The sequence below is a fragment of the Jatropha curcas genome, chromosome 1, assembly GCF_041381405.1.
Source record: "Jatropha curcas cultivar XTBG-Jc1 chromosome 1, XTBG_Jcur_1.0, whole genome shotgun sequence".
Lineage (NCBI taxonomy): Eukaryota > Viridiplantae > Streptophyta > Magnoliopsida > Malpighiales > Euphorbiaceae > Jatropha > Jatropha curcas.
In genome coordinates this window covers 30,055,245-30,074,433 of record NC_143151.1, presented here as the reverse complement: position 1 = coordinate 30,074,433, position 19,189 = coordinate 30,055,245, and the positions used below count along the sequence as shown (strand labels likewise).

The following is a 19,189-nucleotide window of genomic DNA, read 5'->3' as shown; positions in this document are numbered from 1 at the left end:
TGTCCGTGTATTGCAGTAGTCAACATTCGTATTATAATAGTCAAATATTAAAGAAAATCTAAAAATTCAATTCAGCTATCCACAGGAAAATGAAGTAAGAGAAGGAAAAACTAAATACCATATATTTCATTAGTTTATAGTAAATCTGCTTTAATTCTAATATATTTGTGGGAGCCTCTTCGATAATATTATTGCATTTTTTGAATTTGTTTTTTTTTTTTTTTTTGGAAAGATCAACGTTAAATACTCTTGGACTAATCTCTCTTGAGAGTATTTGTGCATGCATGCATGCATATATAATCTATATCAATCTTAATTACTGATGTCCTTTGTATTTTTATTATAAAGTTTAGCATCTTTAACGTTCTCTAAGTTATAAACTGAAAATTTTATTCACATAATAAATTATCCTAATTAAATGATTTAAAGCTAAATTTTAGCTAGTACCTATTTTAAAAACCATTTCTCTTGCCTTGTCAAAAAGAAAAAATATCTTACCAACTCGGCGCTTCAACTGTCAGCAAATTTACTTTTGTATTTATATATTCATATAATAAATAGATTGTGCTAAGAAACTGAATCATACATTAAATCATGCATCTGATTCTTTTTTTTTTTTTTTTTGTAATTCTATAAATTATTAAATCATGCATAGAAAATTGTTATGAATTCTCGGTTTCCTTAATGGTTTTATAGCTTAATTTTAAATGATGGACTGGATACTCACTCACAGCATAATCTTTAATAGACATGAAAAAATTAATCACATCACACTTAATTGATATTTTTAATTTAAATATTACATTAAAAATATTTATAATTACATTACATTATGTTTTATTACCAACTTATTAAACATTAGCTTAATATTTATATATATTATATATAAAGAGATAGATTTAGATTATAAAATCATTTGAAAAAAAAAAATCTTTATTTTCATTGATGGATTTATAGAGTAAGTCTTGGCAAATCTAATCTTCATTTGAATAGAAAAATTTTCTTGTCTACATACACTTGGGGCCACGCCAATAAATTTTTTTTTAAAAAAAAAGTTACTGTTTTGTGCTTTTGTTCCTTGGTATACGCTAAAAAATACATTTGTTTGAACCAAAGTATTAGTTATAATTAATTTGGTTTATAATTGAATTTATATATGTAGGTAAGTTCTAATTCTCTCACACCCATTAAAAGAAAAAGGTTCTGTTTTGAAAAATTGAGGATTTTGAGGTCTAACCCAAATATACAGATTTGATAAATAAGGGAAATGAAGTCACCCTCGAATTCACAAATTTCAATTTCCTTCAGATTCCAGAATCTACTGAAAAGACAGGGAAGGGAAGAAATTACCTGAGAAGAGATTGTTAAAGTAGGGCGTAGCTAATCGGTGATTGAGAGGAATTGGGTGAAGACTAAAAAGGGATATTCGAAATAACGATGATGATCGAGGGAATTGAAAATCCACGGATTTCTCTGCCATGTACTCGTTTGAAATTGAAATTGAGAGATGGATTTAGAAGAGAGAGAGAGAGATGGATTTAGAAGAGAGAGAGAGAGAAAACAGAAAATTGGGAGGCGCACTGGCGGAAAGAGAGAGCAAGTGGAGAGTAACAAAAGGAAAGTGGATGTGTGTGCGTGCATGGGCTCTACATCCTAACGGGAAACGGCTTTGATCTCAATTTGATTTAGATTGGTTGATCCGACTATTTTTGGATTCAAAAATTCAAATCAGATGAAGAAAAGGAATCATCAAGGAACTCATTTTCTTTTTTTTTTTTTTTTTTTTTTTTTTTTTGCAATTAGTGCTTCATTTACAGATTAATGTTTTAATAGGCTTTATGACTTTTTTTTTTTCAATTAATTGTTTGATAAATGCACCGTAATAATATTTTTTTATTTTATTAAAAATTAAATAAGTCTTAAATAATATTAAGAAGTATATAATAAGAATAATCCTCCAATTTCAATAATTTTCACCAAACAAATGAACTATAATTAGCGAGATTCGATATAAAAACTTGTATTTCCATCATAAGTATATATTTATATATATAAGGATGACAGTGAAATTCTGTTTTTATAAATTGTCAAATCAATGTAATTTAAATGATTAGGATACTTGCAAATTTAAAGTTAATATAAATATTGTTCAGTTTTCTTTACATAATAATTTAAACTCCGTTTATTTCCGTAAAATAACTTGAAAGAAAATAACTTGCTGAAAAATATTTTCATAGAAAATATTTTCCAAATAGCTTATTTTCCATTGTTTGGTTGTAATATTGAAAATTAGTTAAAAATATTAAATTTTTATTTCATAAGATCATAAAAATATTAAAAATAATATAAATTTTATGATTTAAAAGTTTTATTCTTAAATATGAAAAGAATTAATGAAAAAAAAATGTAAATTATAAAAGCCACCGGTGGCCGATGGTGGTGGTCGGTGACTAATGGTGACCGGTGATAGTGACTATGATGATTAATAAATTAAAAAATATGGATTTATAAGGTTTGTCAATATCCAAAAAACAATTTACTCTGTCAAGAAAATAGAAAGTTGTTTTCCTTAAAAAATGACTTAATTTTCTTTTAACTAGGATAATATTTTCCGGTGACTTATTTTCCTGAACACCCCAAACAATGAAAATTTGTGAAAAATAATTTTTCTGTAAATTATTTACAAAAACAAACGTAGCCCTAGTCTCTCTTTGTTTATAATTAATGAAGTTTGTCTTAATTTTTTCAGAATTAACAAAGTTATCCTACTAGATTGTCTTAAAGGAAAAGAAAATTGATCTTCAAAAATAAAATGGATAAATTAGGGTGAAAAAATAACTGCAAAATAAAAATTGAAGCAACATTATTTATAGTGCTTACATATATTTTTTTTAATTAGAATAGAGGGTTTAAACTCCAAAAAAAAAAAAGCTTCCACTCGATGTTTTTATGTATTTTTTTATATAAAAAAAATACACAATATCGAAATTTGTTAACCAAATATATTTATTTATTATGCATATAACAACCAAAAAAATTTACTCTTTAAAATAATATATTTTCTTAATTCCACCGTTCTCATTTCTTTGAATTTTTTTTTCACCCTCCTATATGATTAAAAACGGTCTATAGCTGGAGTCTTGTATTCCTTGTCCTCCACGTTTTGAATAATGTGGAGGCAACTGCGTTTTGCGTTCCTCAAAAACCCTAAGCTTCTCTTTATTTCCATATGCAATTACTAATAGATAAGAAATTAATTTCACTCGTCTCTCAAACAAAATAATTATAATTTTCTAATGAAATTAATTTTTGATGGAAGTTAATCAATATTTTCAACATAGTAATATTTTTTAACAATTCAAATAATAATTATAATTGCAACTAATTTCATATAAATAATAATTATCCTCAAATAGATGATCAGACTCAATTTAAAAGAGAGAGGAGAGAGCCTTACAGGTTTTGGAGACTTGAGTTGTTAATTTGAGCAGCAACAATATTATAAGATGCCAGCAAAATGAGGAAAATGACGATAGAGATTGCATATGAAAACAATGCCGTTTTAACCATTTTTTCACTGTTTGTTTAGTTTCTTGTATAGTAAAAGAGAAGAACCGTATGAAATTAATAACTCATTCTTCAATTTCAACACCATTTTATGCTGAAACAAATTTATGAATTGGATTGCAAATTTTTCCTTAAAAATCAAAATTGCAATATAATATTTTTGTTGATTGAAACTTGGAAGGAAGGGGTCAATGCTCACTATACGCGTTTCAAATTGGAGTTTGCAGTATACAACAGTCAGTCAAAGCTAGCTTAATAGTTTCTTTGTTCATATATAATTTTTGTGATAGAATTGGAAATTTTCTAAAATTTATGGATTTATAATCATCGAATATATTATTTGTTTAATTAACCATCGCCAATAAAAAATAAAAACCTATTTGACCCTTGAACTTATTTAGTAGTATTAAAAAAAGGTTATATTTGACTTTTTAAGCCTATTTAGTCCTGAATTTGTTTTAATTTTTACAAATTAATGAATTGCTTCAATTCAATGTCGCAGCTTTTGTTCACTTTTTTTTTTTTACTTAAAAATACCAAGATCAAAAACTTTTCCATTACTTTTGAAAGGAACTTTAAAATTCATAAAAAGATAATTTCTTTGAACACATAGTAAATTTACTAAACGTATAATATAACTTTAATCCGTTAAATATGAGAAAGGCATAGATTTAATATATAATAAATCCAGTAATAATGATCAGTTTTAAAATGTTTAAATTAGTACATATTTATGAACTCAAAATTATAAATTAAGATAAGAGGGATATACTTCATATATCCTTTTCCTCTATCCACATTTAATTTTTTTTTAATAAATTATACGAATTGATTCAAATTATAATTTTAATAAATGTTTATATAAAAATTTTCACATTGCAAGTGAAGAATTATGATTTAAATTTAATCATTCTAAACTAGTTCAGAGGTTAAATTTGTTGAAAATGTCAAATATGACTTTTTTTTTAATCCTATCAACAAATATGCAGGTTCAGGAATCAAATTAGCTAAAAATATCAAATATGATTTTTTTTTTAATATCTCTAAACAAAATCTAGTGGCTAAATTAGTTTTCTTCTATTCCTATCAACAAATAACAATATTAGTTTATGTTGTCGAAGGGAAATTGCATGTTTAGATTAATAAATTATAGGAAATAGCCATTGTCAATTAATTGGTTTTCCAATTTTAAAAGTAGTGTGTAAATGGTTAATATGGAAATTGTCAAAACTTGAGAGAAATATACATTTTTTCCAACTTATACTTTGCTTTAGTTGTGATTGAAAGAATGTGGGATGTTTAGTTAATAAGTTTTGCGGGTTTTTTCTGCATGATTTAATATTTATTTATTTATTTTACATTATGAATCTGATTCAAGTTTCATAGCACAGTCTAATCTCTCTTTGTTCATGATTAATAAAGTTTACCTTGCTACGTACTAATTAAAGGGAAAAAAAGAAAGTAAATCTCAAAATAAAATAGAGAAAAGCTTATTTTAGGGTGAAAATAACAAACAGAAAAAAGTCACCTTGTAAGAAACAGTTTTACAACACACCAAAGAAATAGCTTAATTATAAACCATAATTAGGAGACTAAATCATCTACGACCCTCCCTGATAGTTACCAGGTCCAACTTTTCTTGAATCACGCGGAAGCACTTGAGTTTTACGTTCTTCAAAAGCCTTTAACTTGTCTTTATTTTCATCTGCAACCAGTAAATAAAGAATTGCACTTGTCATTATTAAGAAACACCATATATATATAATTTCATCATAATATAGAAGAGAGACACTTACAGGTTTTGGGGAGTGGAGTTGTTTGAGCAACGACAATGTTGTAAGATGCAAACAAAATGAGGAAAAGAACGATAGGGATTGCATATGAATGCGACGCCTTTTTAGCCATTTTTCTGTTTGGATAGTTTGTTGTAATAAAAAGACAATACTAATATATATATATATATTCCCTTTGTTGATTTAAACTTGGATGGAAAGAGTCAATACCGCTTTTGCGCTAAGTTCATAGTTACTTCGTCTATGTAGAATTTTTTTCCTCTTTATTTGAATAAATTCTCAATTACTTTTTTTTTTTAAAAAAAAAGTATGCGTCTAAATCACTTATTATTAAATTAATTGGAGACTAAAATTTTATAGTTAAGACTTCTAAGTCATTATCTTTTTTTTCTTACTTTAAAAGTTGACGCCAAGTGAATTAATTTCTAAATTTAAACAGTTTGTTTAAGAAAATAACCTAAAATTCAAGTCTATCATGGTTTACTTGGAAATTTTATCTACTTTAAATAAACAACAAATATACCAGCGTAGCCTTTACGCTCCTTAAAAAAGAAAAACATGAATTCTATTAATTAATTAATTATAATATCATTTGAATACAATTCCAAAAGCCTCCTATCTCTTTTAATAATAAAACTGATTTTCATAATTAGGTATAATGCAATAAGGGAATATTATATTATTTGTTAAGAGTATTCACTGTATATTTAAATAAAATTAGCTATAATTTTTATGTGTAAATATTCAAAGTTAATAATATATTGACATCTTCCGATGTAATTCCTTTAGTTTAATGGAAAATTAATTTAAAAAAATTTCATGACATACCAACAATTGATTTCTTCAAACTTGTAGTATATACATTAATAGGATATATAGCAATTGCTGTAAAGAATTTTATATATCTTTGTATCAAAAGATGGTTCGCAAGGCCTCCCTTATGGTTTCTGGTATGATTCTTTTGCTCGTTTTGTTCACCTCCGATATTGCCTTTGCAAGACCAAACCAACTCCACAGAACAAGTGAGTATTTCTCTTTGTTTCTTTTTCCTTTTTTCTTTCTTTCTTTCATTTAAATTATAAAGGAAATTCTTTGAGATTAATAGCATCGATGAGGGTAAATGTAAAAATTTATAAATTTTACATTTGATTGGTTGGGAAATAAATACCATAGGCACTGAAATGTATTTTGAAATAATATCAAGTAGTCAAATTCCATGGTTAATAAAGAAAATGAAAGAATTGAGAATTCTCCCTGTTTGTTTGATGTGAAATTTTTTTCTTTTAAAATAATCGAATTTAGGATATAATGAAATTTATCAATTTTAAAACTTTAAAATCTTTAATGAATTAAAAGTATATAATGGTGATGAAGGAATTGATATGCCGCGATTACTCTTCTCTTTTAATAGAAGAAAGTAATTGAAATGGCTAAAATGGCTTCCTATGCTATCCCAATCCTTTTCCTCATTTTGTTTGCATCTTATAATATTGCTATTGCTCGAATAACTCTCAAGTCCCCAAAATCAGTAAGGCTCTCTCTTCTCTCTTCTACTTCTAGTTTGAGTTCTAGTAATAATACTGATATTTACTTTTTGATGTAAAGATACTAAATATTCGAACCATGAATTTCTTATTTAGTTGGTAGTTGCAGATGAAAATAAAGAGAACCTAAGGGTTATTGGAGAAAGTAAAATTGGAGTGGGCGATCGTGGTTCACCCGGCGGCGGACCAGGTAGAGGTGGGTGATATTTTATCATACATATAGAAAATAAGTGCACATAGTGTACAAGTTCAAAATAAGTGCACACGGTGTACAAGTTCCAAATTAGTGCACACGGTTTGCAAGTTCCAAATTACGAATTTATGCTTGTCTGTGTATGACAATATATATATATATATATATATATATATATATATATATATATATATATATATATATAAGCATTTGAAAATAAAGTGAGATAGATAATTAAATATATTTTGTCAAAATTATCATGATCTTGATAAAGGGTGTGTTTTAATGTATCTCCTTTGCTCTCATTTGTTATAACGTGAACTTCACTTGCATAGAAAATTTTTCAAAAAATAATGTTATCCGGTCAACTCTTGCAAATGATATATCTATAAAGACATGTAAAAAAAAAAAAAAAAAAAACATAAATTGTGAATATGTCGGAACAATAATATATCCATAACAGTAATATTCTTAATCATTGGTAAAAAAGAAATGATCGAAAAATCATTGTTAGTGAATATTTCAATTCCATAAAATAGGCAAAATTATTGAGAAAGTGAGAAATGTACAAATAGTTGAGCATCGTATGAAATAGTCAACCTATGTTGCACGGAAATGGAAAACAGAGAAATGCGGAAACGAATAAGGGAAATTATATTTTCAAAAATATAAGAAATAGAAATGTGGGGGAAATGCGTAAATATAAAAATATAGAGGTTTATTTATAAAATTTAAAAATATAGAAATAAATATAAAAATAATTTAGAAAGAGTACGTTAATAATTTTTTAAGGACAATCAAGCACAGATAAAGTTTATAAAAATAAATAATTAAATCATATCCAAAAGAGAGAAAAAATGTTTATAAGTTCCATACTCAATAAAGAAAAAAGAAAATAAAATATTCGAATGTCAAAATGGAAAAAGATAACGAAATCCTGTTAAAATTTGAATATTGAAATTAAAAGCAGGATTATTTGTTATTTTCCAAATAGGATTTGCAAATCATCCAAATTTGATTTGGATTTTAAATTTAATTCTTTTCCTGTAATGCAAGAAACATTTCCGAGGAGGGGAAACATGTGTCCAATTTTCAGTATTTAAGGAAACAGATCGGATACGTTTCCAAGCCATTTTCGAAACGCTGAAACATCAAGCCTCTCGTGTACTCGTATATTACGGTAGTCAACATTCGTATTATAATATTTAAATATTAAGGAAAATCTAAAAATTCAATTAAGTTATCCACAATAAAATGAAGTAAGAGAAGGAAAAACTAAATACCATATATTTCATTAGTTTATAGTAAATCTGCTTTAATTCTAATATATTTGTGGGAGCCTCTTCGATAATATTATTGCATTTTTTGAATTTTTTTTTTTTTTTTTTTTTTTTTTGGAAAGAACAACGTTAAATACTCTTGGACTAATCTCTCTTGAGAGTATTTGTGCATGCATGCATGCATATATAATCTATATCAATCTTAATTACTGATGTCCTTTGTATTTTTATTATAAAGTTTAGCATGTTTAACGTTCTCTAAGTTATAAACTGAAAATTTTATTCACATAATAAATTATCCTAATTAAATGATTTAAAGCTAAATTTTAAAGCTAGTATCTATTTTAAAAACCATTTCTCTTGCCTTGTCAAAAAAAAATCTCTTACCAACTCAGCGCTTCAACTGTCAGCAAATTTACTTTTGTATTTATATATTCATATAATAGACAGATTGTGCTAAGAAACTGAATCATACATTAAATCATGCATCTGATTCTTTTTTTTTTTTTTTTTTTTTTTTGTAATTCAATAAATTATAAAATCATGCATAGAAAATTCTTATGAATTCTCGGTTTCCTGAATGGTTTTACAGCTCAATGATTTAAAAGGCAGGTAAACAAAACACCAAATTCCAACTCTGTTAGACTCGAACAGTACCCAATTGGATATTTTTCATTTTACAGTCAGATATTTTTTGTTTTCAATTATTTATAACTTGGGAAAAACTAATGCATTCCGTTTCCAGGAAAAAAAAAATTCAGTTTTAGAGTTTGGTTGCACGTTTCAAATAAGAAACAAAATATCAGAGTTTGGCTGCATCAACTTTGTTTATTATTACTTTTTCTTTAAAAAAGTAAATTTGATTAAATTAGATGTCTGCATGGAAAAGTTGAGAAAGTCTCCAAATGTTATCACGCGGGACACGTGGAAACAAATCAGCCATTACCAATTACATGCACGCAACTGCTTGGCCCATTAGCCACGATGCTTGCCACGTTCTCTTCATGCATGGACCTTTCCTCTTCTTTTAATTGCTTTTTTTCCCCCTCCTCCTCCCATACTTCTACTCAAGAAACAGAAAAGCAAAATCTCTCTCGAATTGAAAATGCCAGGACTCACCCTTGGAGACACTGTTCCAAACCTTGAAGTTGAAACAACTCATGGAATCATCAAGCTCCATGACTTTATAGATACCTGGACCATTCTTTTCTCGCACCCAGGTAGGTCCATATGTATTATATACTTTCTGTTTTTGCTGTTTATTAATCATTTTAATTGGTTAATGGTGTTTGAGGTGTGTTTTCAATATATGCAGCCGATTTCACGCCAGTGTGTACCACTGAACTTAGCAAGATGGCTGCTATTGCTCCAGAATTCGCAAAGAGAGGGGCTAAGTTATTGGGTCTGTCCTGCAACGACGTTTTGTCCCATGTTGAGTGGGTTAAGGACATTGAAGCATACAGCGTGAGCTTCTGTCTCCTCCTCTTTTGTTCTTCGATCTTAATTAAAATCAAGAAGTTACTCCATTAATGATGCTGATAACTATACACGTATATATGCAGCCCGGAAGCAAGGTAACATATCCAATTATTGCAGATCCTAACCGTCAGGTCCTGAATCAACTAAACATGGTGGATCCAACTGAGAAAGATTCCTCAGGGAACAGTCTTCCCTCCCGAGCTCTGCATATTGTGGGCGCTGATAAGAAGGTGCAATTTCAGTTACCAGTTTTTTTTTTTTTTTTTTTTTTTTTTTTGATGGAAAAATTTATCATGTGCTGATAATAATATGTATTTTTCTTTCCTGCGTGTGTGCAATTAATGATCAGATCAAGCTGAGCTTCCTTTATCCAGCAAGTACTGGAAGGAACATGGATGAAGTGATCCGGGTGCTGGATTCCCTGCAGAGGGCAGAAAAGCACAAGATTGCTACTCCTGTGGATTGGAAACCAGGAGATCCGGTGGTAATATCCTCTAATGTGTCGAATGAAGAGGCCAAGAAGATGTTTCCACAGGGATACAAGACTGTTGACCTTCCTTCCAAGAAGGAATATCTACGTTTCACCTATGTCGACTAGAATATATCTCAGCCGGACGATATGATACACTCTTATCTAAGAAATACTATTGTATAGTTTTTGCGTAGATGTCAAGCACTTCCTCTCTTTGTTAGTAGCGGAGATAATAATGTATGTTTGGTATGTAAAATTTTTCTTATATATGGATGGACTATTCGTGGCTCTTGTTCGAATAAAATAGATTTGGAATATATATCTAGCCCATTCGAATAAAAAATTTAAAAATAAAATCTTGAATGAAGAGAACACTTTACAAATTCTTTTTTTTTTTCCAGCTTTTTCTTTTTTGTTTCATCTTTCATATATAGTCTCTACAACTTTAAACAATTTCTACGATTTCTAGGAGAAAATTGTTGGGCATTAGTTACCACTTGCCTCAGCTCTAATACTTCTTCTAATACTTCTCTGATACTATTCATTGTTGGGCATTAGTTACCACTTGACTCAGCTCTAATACTTCTTCTAATACTTCTCTGATACTATTCATTGGGTCCTTCCAATTAAACGAAAATTGACGCATCAGAAAAATATAGAAATAAGATACATAAAACTTTACGTGGTTCACCCTCAACTGTTTAGTGGTTCACCCTCAACTGTTTATCAACTGTTTAGGGCTACGTCCCTCAACTGTTTATCAACTGTTTAGGGCTACGTCCCGTGGTTCACCCTCAACTGTTTAGTGGTTCACCCTCAACTGTTTAGGGCTTACGTCCCGTGGTTCACCTTCAACTGTTTAGGGCTACGTCCACGGGACAAACTTCGAATAATTCTTTCATTATTAAAAATAGTAGGTACATAAATAAAGCAATAAAAAAATAGTGGCATTCAAAGTGTTTCCCAAAATTCGAATAATTCTTTCATTATTAAAAATAGTAGGTACATAAATAGAGCAATAAAAAAATAGTGGCATTCAAAGTGTTTCCCAAAAGCATTCCATAATAATTTTTTCACTATTTTTTCCTCCCTAATTTTAGAAAACTCTTCCTAAAACTAGATAACTCTCTCTCTACATTTTTTTTTCTTTCTGTTGTGTTTTGCTTGAGGCTTCACTACCTCTATTTATAAGAGAGGTTAGCGAATGAGTGGCGTATTGCGTCATGCCGCTTTTGTTGAGTTTCTTTGCCAAGTTTAGAATTATTTTGATAACTTTTATTGACTTTTTTTTTCCTTCAAAAAACATGTTTTCCTTCTTTTTATTCTTTTTCAAACTGTGTAGGACACATACGTCGAAGGGACCCACAACAAAAATGACGTGAAACTGCATCACGTCACGAGAACGTCGAACGCTACCACAATCTTGCAACCGCCATATATATTGACTCCTTCCTTTCTTCCAAGTTTCAATCACCAAAATATTGGTATATTTTAATTTTGTTATTTAACAGAATATTTGAAATTCAACACGCATTTCCTCTAGTCCATGGACTGACTTTTTTTTTTTTTACAAAAAAATAGGTTTTTTTTTATTTATATCTCAAATATTTAGTCCCTGTAGCCTCCATTAATACAATTTCTTTAATCAAATGAGGCAAAAAAATTAACCATTGACCGACTTTTTTTCAGTATAAAATGGTGTTGAAGTTGGTGAATGTATACAACTCTTCTCTTTCATTAGAGCAAGCTAAAAAAAGCACAGCAAGCATGGTTAAAATGGCATCATATGCAATGCCTATTCTTTTCTTCATTTTGTTAACATCTTATAATATTGCTATTGCTCAAACCGCTGAGGATCTTCAAACCAGTAAGGGTTCTCTTTTCCCTCTTCTAATCGAATTTAAGCATAATATAATATTTATTGATATAACAATTGCGATCTCTTATTTATTAGTATTAGCTGCAAATGCAATCAAAGAGAAGCCGATGGTCATCGGCGAACGTAAAACGGAAGCCGGCGGTGGACATGATTCCAGGAGCAGCGGACCCGGGCATCGATAGAGGGAGAGGTCCCAGGGATGGACTGGCCACCTCTAACTCAAAATTTTTAATATATTTGCATCATAAAGTAATGAAAATTTTTAATTTTACGCTTTAAAATGATTGTTTAATTTTGTCTCTGTAGCTTTTGAAAATTTTTTAGTTCTCTTAGTTTCGATTTCTCGTTTCGTCGCTGGACCCGGCAGTGGCGGTGGACAAGGTTCATAGCAAATACACATGTAACAGGACATGGTCCACAAGTTCGATATTTTATATTTAGAGCAGTGATACATGGAACGATTTTCATTCCAAGCACGGCAAATATTTTGTACTTACCGGTGGGCCATGGTAATTTTTTATTGAATCCCGCGTAGAAGAAATGAAAAGGGTAACAGGCGTAATTGGCTCCTTAGAGGGAAGGGTAAAGCAGACAATTCCAATAGTCATTGAAAGTGACTGATGGGATACTGGCATACTGCTTAGCAGGTTACAAGTTTATGACAAATTTATAAATAATAATATTTCTTTTTTTTCTTGCTCAATTTGCCTGCTTAAAAATTTAACGGACTCCTTTTTTATTAAAATTTAAAAGATAAGATGAAATTAAAAAAATGAGTAAGTTAAAAAATTTACTTTGTATATATATGTATGTACATGAAAAAGAAAACGTCAAATTGAAAAAAATTAAAATTATTTTAATTAACTATATAGAAAAAATTCAAATAATTGTCTCATTTTCTAATTTTCTATCTACATTTAATGCAATTTTAAAGTTTATTTCTAAAATTAAAATTTTATACTATCTCTATTCCATAATACTTGTCACATTTAGAATTTTACATTTTTTAAGAAAATCATTATATTTATCTAAATTATAATAAATTATTGAGTAAATTGACTATATTACCCTTAATTTAATATTAATTTTTAAAAAAAATCATTAAATTGAAGTAATAATTATTATCATATACAAAAGGTAAACATAGAAAAAAATATTTATTACTTCTTGAAACCACAAGTGTGACAAGTATTTAATTTGGAACAAACTATTTTTTAAAATGTGACAAGTATTATGGAATAGAGGTAGTAATAAATCAATTTTAAACGAATATTAATTATTATTTCGGTTGATAGAATTTTTTCAAATTCTAATTAATTTAAATTTTAGTACATTTCTATTATAAAATTTCATATTTTAGTAAACAAATAAGTTTTAAATTTAACATATGAATTTTACATTCTGTGTTTGATTCTTATTGTTTTCAAATGGTAATCTATATATCTAGGAGCGTTAGCATGATCCAAGCTGAATCAATAACACTTTCAAACTCGAGTCATTATGCAATCACAACTCAATGCTTGTCTTAGTTTTAAGACAAGTCATATTCTACAATTAACAGGAATTACACTAGAATGTCAAATAATAATCAAATACTATTAACTACTAGAACTCCTAATCAACAATTTGAAAGGACTCCACTAAATTTCTATGTAAAGAGCTTTAAGTCCTATCTTGAAAGTACATTTAATCAACCCAATTATCTTTACGATCCTTTGTTATTCTCTTGCTAATTTAAGCATCGGAGTATCTGTAAATATCCTCACATCCGATGATATTTTAAGTCTAGTATTACCTCTGTTTTATAATACTTGTCACATTTTAGAAAATAACTTGTTTCAATATACCTGTTACATTTGTAGTTTCAACGAATAATAAATGTTTTTTTTCTACATTTACCTTTTATATATGAACAATAATTATTACTTCAATTTAATAGTTTTCTTGGAGAATTAATATTAAATTAAAGGTAATATAGTCAATTTACTCAATAATTTATTATAATTTAGACATATTTAATAGTTTTCTCAATGAACGTGAAATTACAAATATCACAACTATTATGGAATAAAGATAATTTTCCACTGTGAACTGTAGTTTCAATCCTTTGCACATAAATTTGTATAGGTAAAATATTAATTATTTAACTTATTACAGTTATGAGTTATAGATAACGTATTATTACATAACATTTACTATAGAGATTATACTATATTTTTTCCTTAAATTTAATTTCTTGCCTATTTCAAATTTAAAGAATTTTCTCATACTAGTAAATATAATAAAAATGAAAATATTTTTTATAGCTTTTTATTTTAATTTTTTTCTCCAATATTAAAAAAGTTGGTTGAAAATTACAAATTACCGCCTCTAATCTAAAAAATTCGATTTTGTGGCTACATCGACGTTGCAGTGTTCTTCGGTTTACTTTATTATTAGACATTGTTAAGCCATTAAAGCTCACGTTATGATAACTTAGGGCATCTTTGAAGCTGGTTTGAAATTTAACAGAAATCATCTAGGACAATCTATTACAAGCCCAATCAAGAAAGAGCAAGATATAAGAATGAATTGCTGGCTGTTCTCGTCCGACGAATAAGATTTGAAATGAGATGGGTAGAGTGGCAAATAGTTAAAGGTGAACAAAAAGGAACAAAAATGGACGGAGGAGCTCTTCAAGCTGCAAAATCAAGGGAGTTACAAGAAAGGGCATTTTGCCTCGCTTATTCGCACAGGCAGGCTTGCATCTTCCCTCTTTCAATTTCTAAGGTACCTCAATCTTCATTACTCCTCCTTGACCTTCAGCACACCTTGAAGAATCGATTTCCTCTACTTCCAAAGTCTTGTTGTTTTTCCATTAACACAAATTGAATTTACACTTTTGACCTTTCCATTTTCTACGAGCTTGTTTATGTTTCCAATCATTTCTACTTCCAAGGAATTTGGTAATGCAATCTTCTTTTACTGGATGCGATTGAAGATTAGATATTGAAAGCCGTATTTGTGTACGTTACGAAGTTTTGAGAGTGTTGATGTAAGTTTGAGTGGTCGTTTTGGATTAATTAAATCCTTTCAATTATCACTTACCAGCAACTGCTACTAGCTTAAGTACATTTAAATTTACCTAGCAATCGAGCATTGGAACATCCAAATAATTAAAATTCTTTTTTTTTTTTTTTAAGTTTCAGAATTCAATAGGTTTATCGTACATGATATATTCCCTTTTCCTTCTTCCAAAATGCAAATTTGTGCTGATAAAAATCTCCCCAGCCAAATCTTCTGTAGCTTTTGGTGCTGATGGTGCCATGTAGGCAAAGGTCCGCATGGAATAAGTAGGGATTTTCACAGTCACTTAATCAAACTATTGCCATATATTCAACTATTAAAACCAAATTAATTATATACAGTGCTTTTTATTTGTTTATGAGCTCATATATATATATATATATATATATATATATATAATCAAAGGCTAGCTAGTTCTTATACTAATAATATAAAAAATAATTTCTTATATTATTAAATGGCAAGTGACCAAAGTAATTGTAAACGTGATGAATTAACTCACATCCCTCAATTGATTAACATCAATTTAGTTCCACTTAAAAAGAAAAATACCAATTTAGCGAATATTATTCAAATGGAGAGCTACTCTGCTGTAGACCTCCTGTGCATAAACAAAATTGATTAGCATATTTGAATTTTTTTAAAAAAAAGTTGTCTTTTAAACACGAAAAATTCCAGGGTCTTATGTTAGTTGTGATGGATTATTTCTTCAATTTGTCATCACATATATATAAAAGAAAGAATTGCACAATTAATTATTTTTTCTCTTATAAGTGATGTAATATAATTATTCTTTTTCTTCTAATCTGCACTTGACACCAACAAATCGAGTTACTCCAATACAAATCACAACTAACAATTATATAGATATATATAAAAGACCACGTATCAACAAAGCTAGCTTGACCAGTTATTGTTTTTCAGATTCCAGTATAATTAAAAACGCAAAACACTCAGTTCTTTGACGATGGCTGCACTGGTTCATTGAACACAACATCCGGTGCTGGTGGTGTGGAAGAAAATGGCAGTGGTTCCTGTGGATTCTCAGGTATTTCAGGCACCAGAGGCGACGGCAGAAACAAATCAGGTGTGGGGATTGATTCCACCGGCGGTGAAAATGTAAATGGCTGCTGTGGTGGTAATAAAGGAAATTGTGCAGGATCATCAGGTGGCGGAGAAAGTACTATAGGGTTTGAGGGTGGCAAATCTTGTATTGGCGGTGAATCAAATATGGGAACGAGTGGCGGGGCTGGTGTAAATTCATCTGGTGGCAGGTTTGGTTCAGTTGTTGGCGGAGAAAACATTGGCACCAGCGGTGGCGCAGGTATAAATTCATTCGGTGGCATGTCTGGTTCAGTTGGCGGAAAAAATATTGGCGCCGGTGGAAACTCGTTCGCTGGTGGAGAAATTATTGGCACCAGTGGTGGTGCTGGTGTTAACTCAGGTGGCATGTCTGGTTCTGTTGGTGGAGAAAACATTGGGACTAATGGTGGCGCTGGTTTTAACTCTGGTGGCATATCTGGTTCAGTTGGTGGAGAAAATATTGGAACTAGTGGTGGTTCTGGAGGGAAATAATCTGGAGGTGATAGCCATGGAATTATTGGCGATGGTGTAAGTTCAGGTGGTGGTGGTGAAGGGACTAATGGCGATGGTGGAATTATTATTGGTACATCAGGAGATGGAGATGGAAGAATTGGTGGTGGTGATGGAACCAATGGTGGCGGTGGAGGAGAAGGTGGTGGCGGAGATGGTGGTGGCGGAGAAGGCGGTGGCGGAGAAGGCGGTGGCGGAGAAGGCGGTGGCGGAGATGGCGGTGGAGATGATGGTGGGGGAGATGTTTTTGGTGAGCAAGAAGGTGGTGGGGATGTAACTAAAGGTGGAGGTGGTGACGGGACTAAGGGAGATGGAGATGGTTGCACAATTGGTGGCGTTGGAGATGGGACAACTGGAGGAGAAGGAACTAAAGGTGGAGGAGAAGGAACAAGAGGTGGAGGGGGCAAAGGTGGTGTTTTCCGGCGAGGAGAGGGTCTAGGAGAGGGGTTAAAAGGGCTATTAGGTGAAGGGTAAGTAGGGAATGGCCATTGGCCACAAGTATCAAATAAGTATTGGAAAAAAGGGTCACAGTTATTAGATGATCTTCTTGTTCTTGTTCTTGTTCTTGTTCTTGTTCTTGATCTTGACTTTGACCTTGAACTTGCATGGCTACTTCGTCTTCTACTACTACTACTACTACTGCCTCTGCTCCTGCTTCTGTTGCTTCTCTTTTCTTCTTCTTCTTCACCGGGTACTATGGCTTGTGTAAGAGACAGAGTTATTAAAAGTAATGACAAAAGAATCACCGTAACTATATTCACCTTCATTTTCTTTTTCCACTTACAAACACTTTCTTGGTACATGCAAGAAGCCAAATGTTCATAAGTATATATACCTCTGCGAGCAAAAGCAGCATTAATGTTGGTTTGTGATGATGGTCAAAGAATTACTACCTCTATAGCTGGCAGTAAACTAAAGCGAGGCCAGCTAATATTTTACGAGTTTCAATATAATGGATAGAAGCAATAACCATAGCTATCAGCTGGTAGTTGAAAGTTAGGGCTTAAGAGTTACCTAGTTTTACGTGCCATTTTCGACAAATTAAGAAGAACCTTTAATGCCTATAGCATTCAGACGCAGGCTTCCCCTTCAACGCCACTCCTCTCATGCAAATATTTATTTTTCTGTAACTCATCCATCAGAGATACGAGATATTTGGGTGTGAGTCTGTAATCTGTCACACAAGTTCTTTAACTAATTATCACTGACCTTTAATTAGGTTGGTACAGAGATGCTGCATCTCTGTATATGTCCTGTATTGGTCATTTTCAGTTGGCTTAAAAGAAAAATAATTTTATTCTTTTATTTTATCCAGCGGAGTGCACATTGTAAAATAAAAAATTCTTCATTTCCTAAGCTTGAATCTGATCAGTAGAAGCGAATAATTTAGTAATTGTATTAATAGTGTATTAAGTTAATTTTAATCTCTAAGTTCTATTTAATAAGTCATACAACAATATAGGCAAAAGTATTTTTAATACAATACAAACTCTCCGGATCAGCTTCTTTTGTCTCGAGAGAAAGTATAGATTTGTCAAATTTATAGACCGTTAGAACGACACCAGCCTGGATACCTTGTGTAAGTATCAAAATGTAAATATTATAATATAAATACATTTTGATTATATTTCATTTTGATTCAGTAAATGATGTTTAACATTATTTTGCATACTTGAACTTGTTCTTGGTCGGACCACAGACATGAATTTATAAAGAAAATTGCGGATCAGTTTACAGCAAAATTCAGTTGGGCTGGGCTCTATTACACAAGCAAATCCACTACATAACAAATGATAGCCAACCAGTTTAACATAATGCATTCAAGCAAAGCTCATTATAAAGATCAAAACCCACAGCTCAAAAGTTAAAAAAAAAAAAAGAAAATATGCTTTTGGGCCAAAAAGCCCATCGTACCATGCTGGTCTAACAATGTGGAAATCACCTGAAGTTTTTTTTTTTTTTTTTAACAAATAATAATGTACACCAATTTGGTAATAAGTTTTCACAGTATACAAAATTTAAATTCGAAATATTTCGCCCATCACGGCTTTTATAGGATATTAAAAAATTAATAAAATCATACTAAAGAAAAATTGTTCACTGAGAGGAATTGAATGGATTTAATCTCGAATGACATTATATATTAAAATGACATCATATGACAAATGAAATTACAACAAATTTTGCAATTATTTTTATCTTCGAATTGCAACAGTGAAAATAAGAAATTTTGTAACAGAAATTAAGAGAATTATGTTGTCTTTATTAACAATTTAAAAGTTATGTATATGACAGTTTACTGTACCAATGGAGCCCAAATGAT

The 19,189-nt window shown here is 30.2% G+C and overlaps 1 protein-coding gene and 1 long non-coding RNA gene across 2 annotated transcripts; both read left to right on the top strand.

The window, feature by feature from the left end:
- Positions 1–9,431: 9,431 nt before the first annotated feature.
- On the top strand, positions 9,432–10,645 carry PER1 (1-cysteine peroxiredoxin 1). Its single transcript, XM_012212155.3, has 4 exons — positions 9,432–9,597; positions 9,693–9,841; positions 9,940–10,086; positions 10,206–10,645. The coding sequence occupies exons 1-4, from the start codon at positions 9,483–9,485 to the stop codon at positions 10,452–10,454; spliced, it is 660 nt and encodes a 219-aa protein (XP_012067545.1). The 5' UTR covers positions 9,432–9,482; the 3' UTR covers positions 10,455–10,645.
- Positions 10,646–12,012: 1,367 nt separating this feature from the next.
- On the top strand, positions 12,013–12,658 carry LOC119370608 (uncharacterized). The gene is made up of 2 exons (XR_005178143.2): positions 12,013–12,195; positions 12,283–12,658. It is a non-coding gene; the product is annotated as an uncharacterized LOC119370608 (long non-coding RNA).
- The last annotated feature ends 6,531 nt before the right edge of the window (positions 12,659–19,189 follow it).

Bases quoted from the DNA above. Each gene is read 5' to 3' on its own strand.
- PER1 (XM_012212155.3), top strand. From the start codon at position 9,483: ATGCCAGGACTCACCCTTGGAGACACTGTTCCAAACCTTGAAGTTGAA. The intron at 9,598-9,692 runs GTAGGTCCATAT...CAATATATGCAG, and splicing joins CATTCTTTTCTCGCACCCAG to CCGATTTCACGCCAGTGTGT. The intron at 10,087-10,205 runs GTGCAATTTCAG...ATTAATGATCAG, and splicing joins TTGTGGGCGCTGATAAGAAG to ATCAAGCTGAGCTTCCTTTA.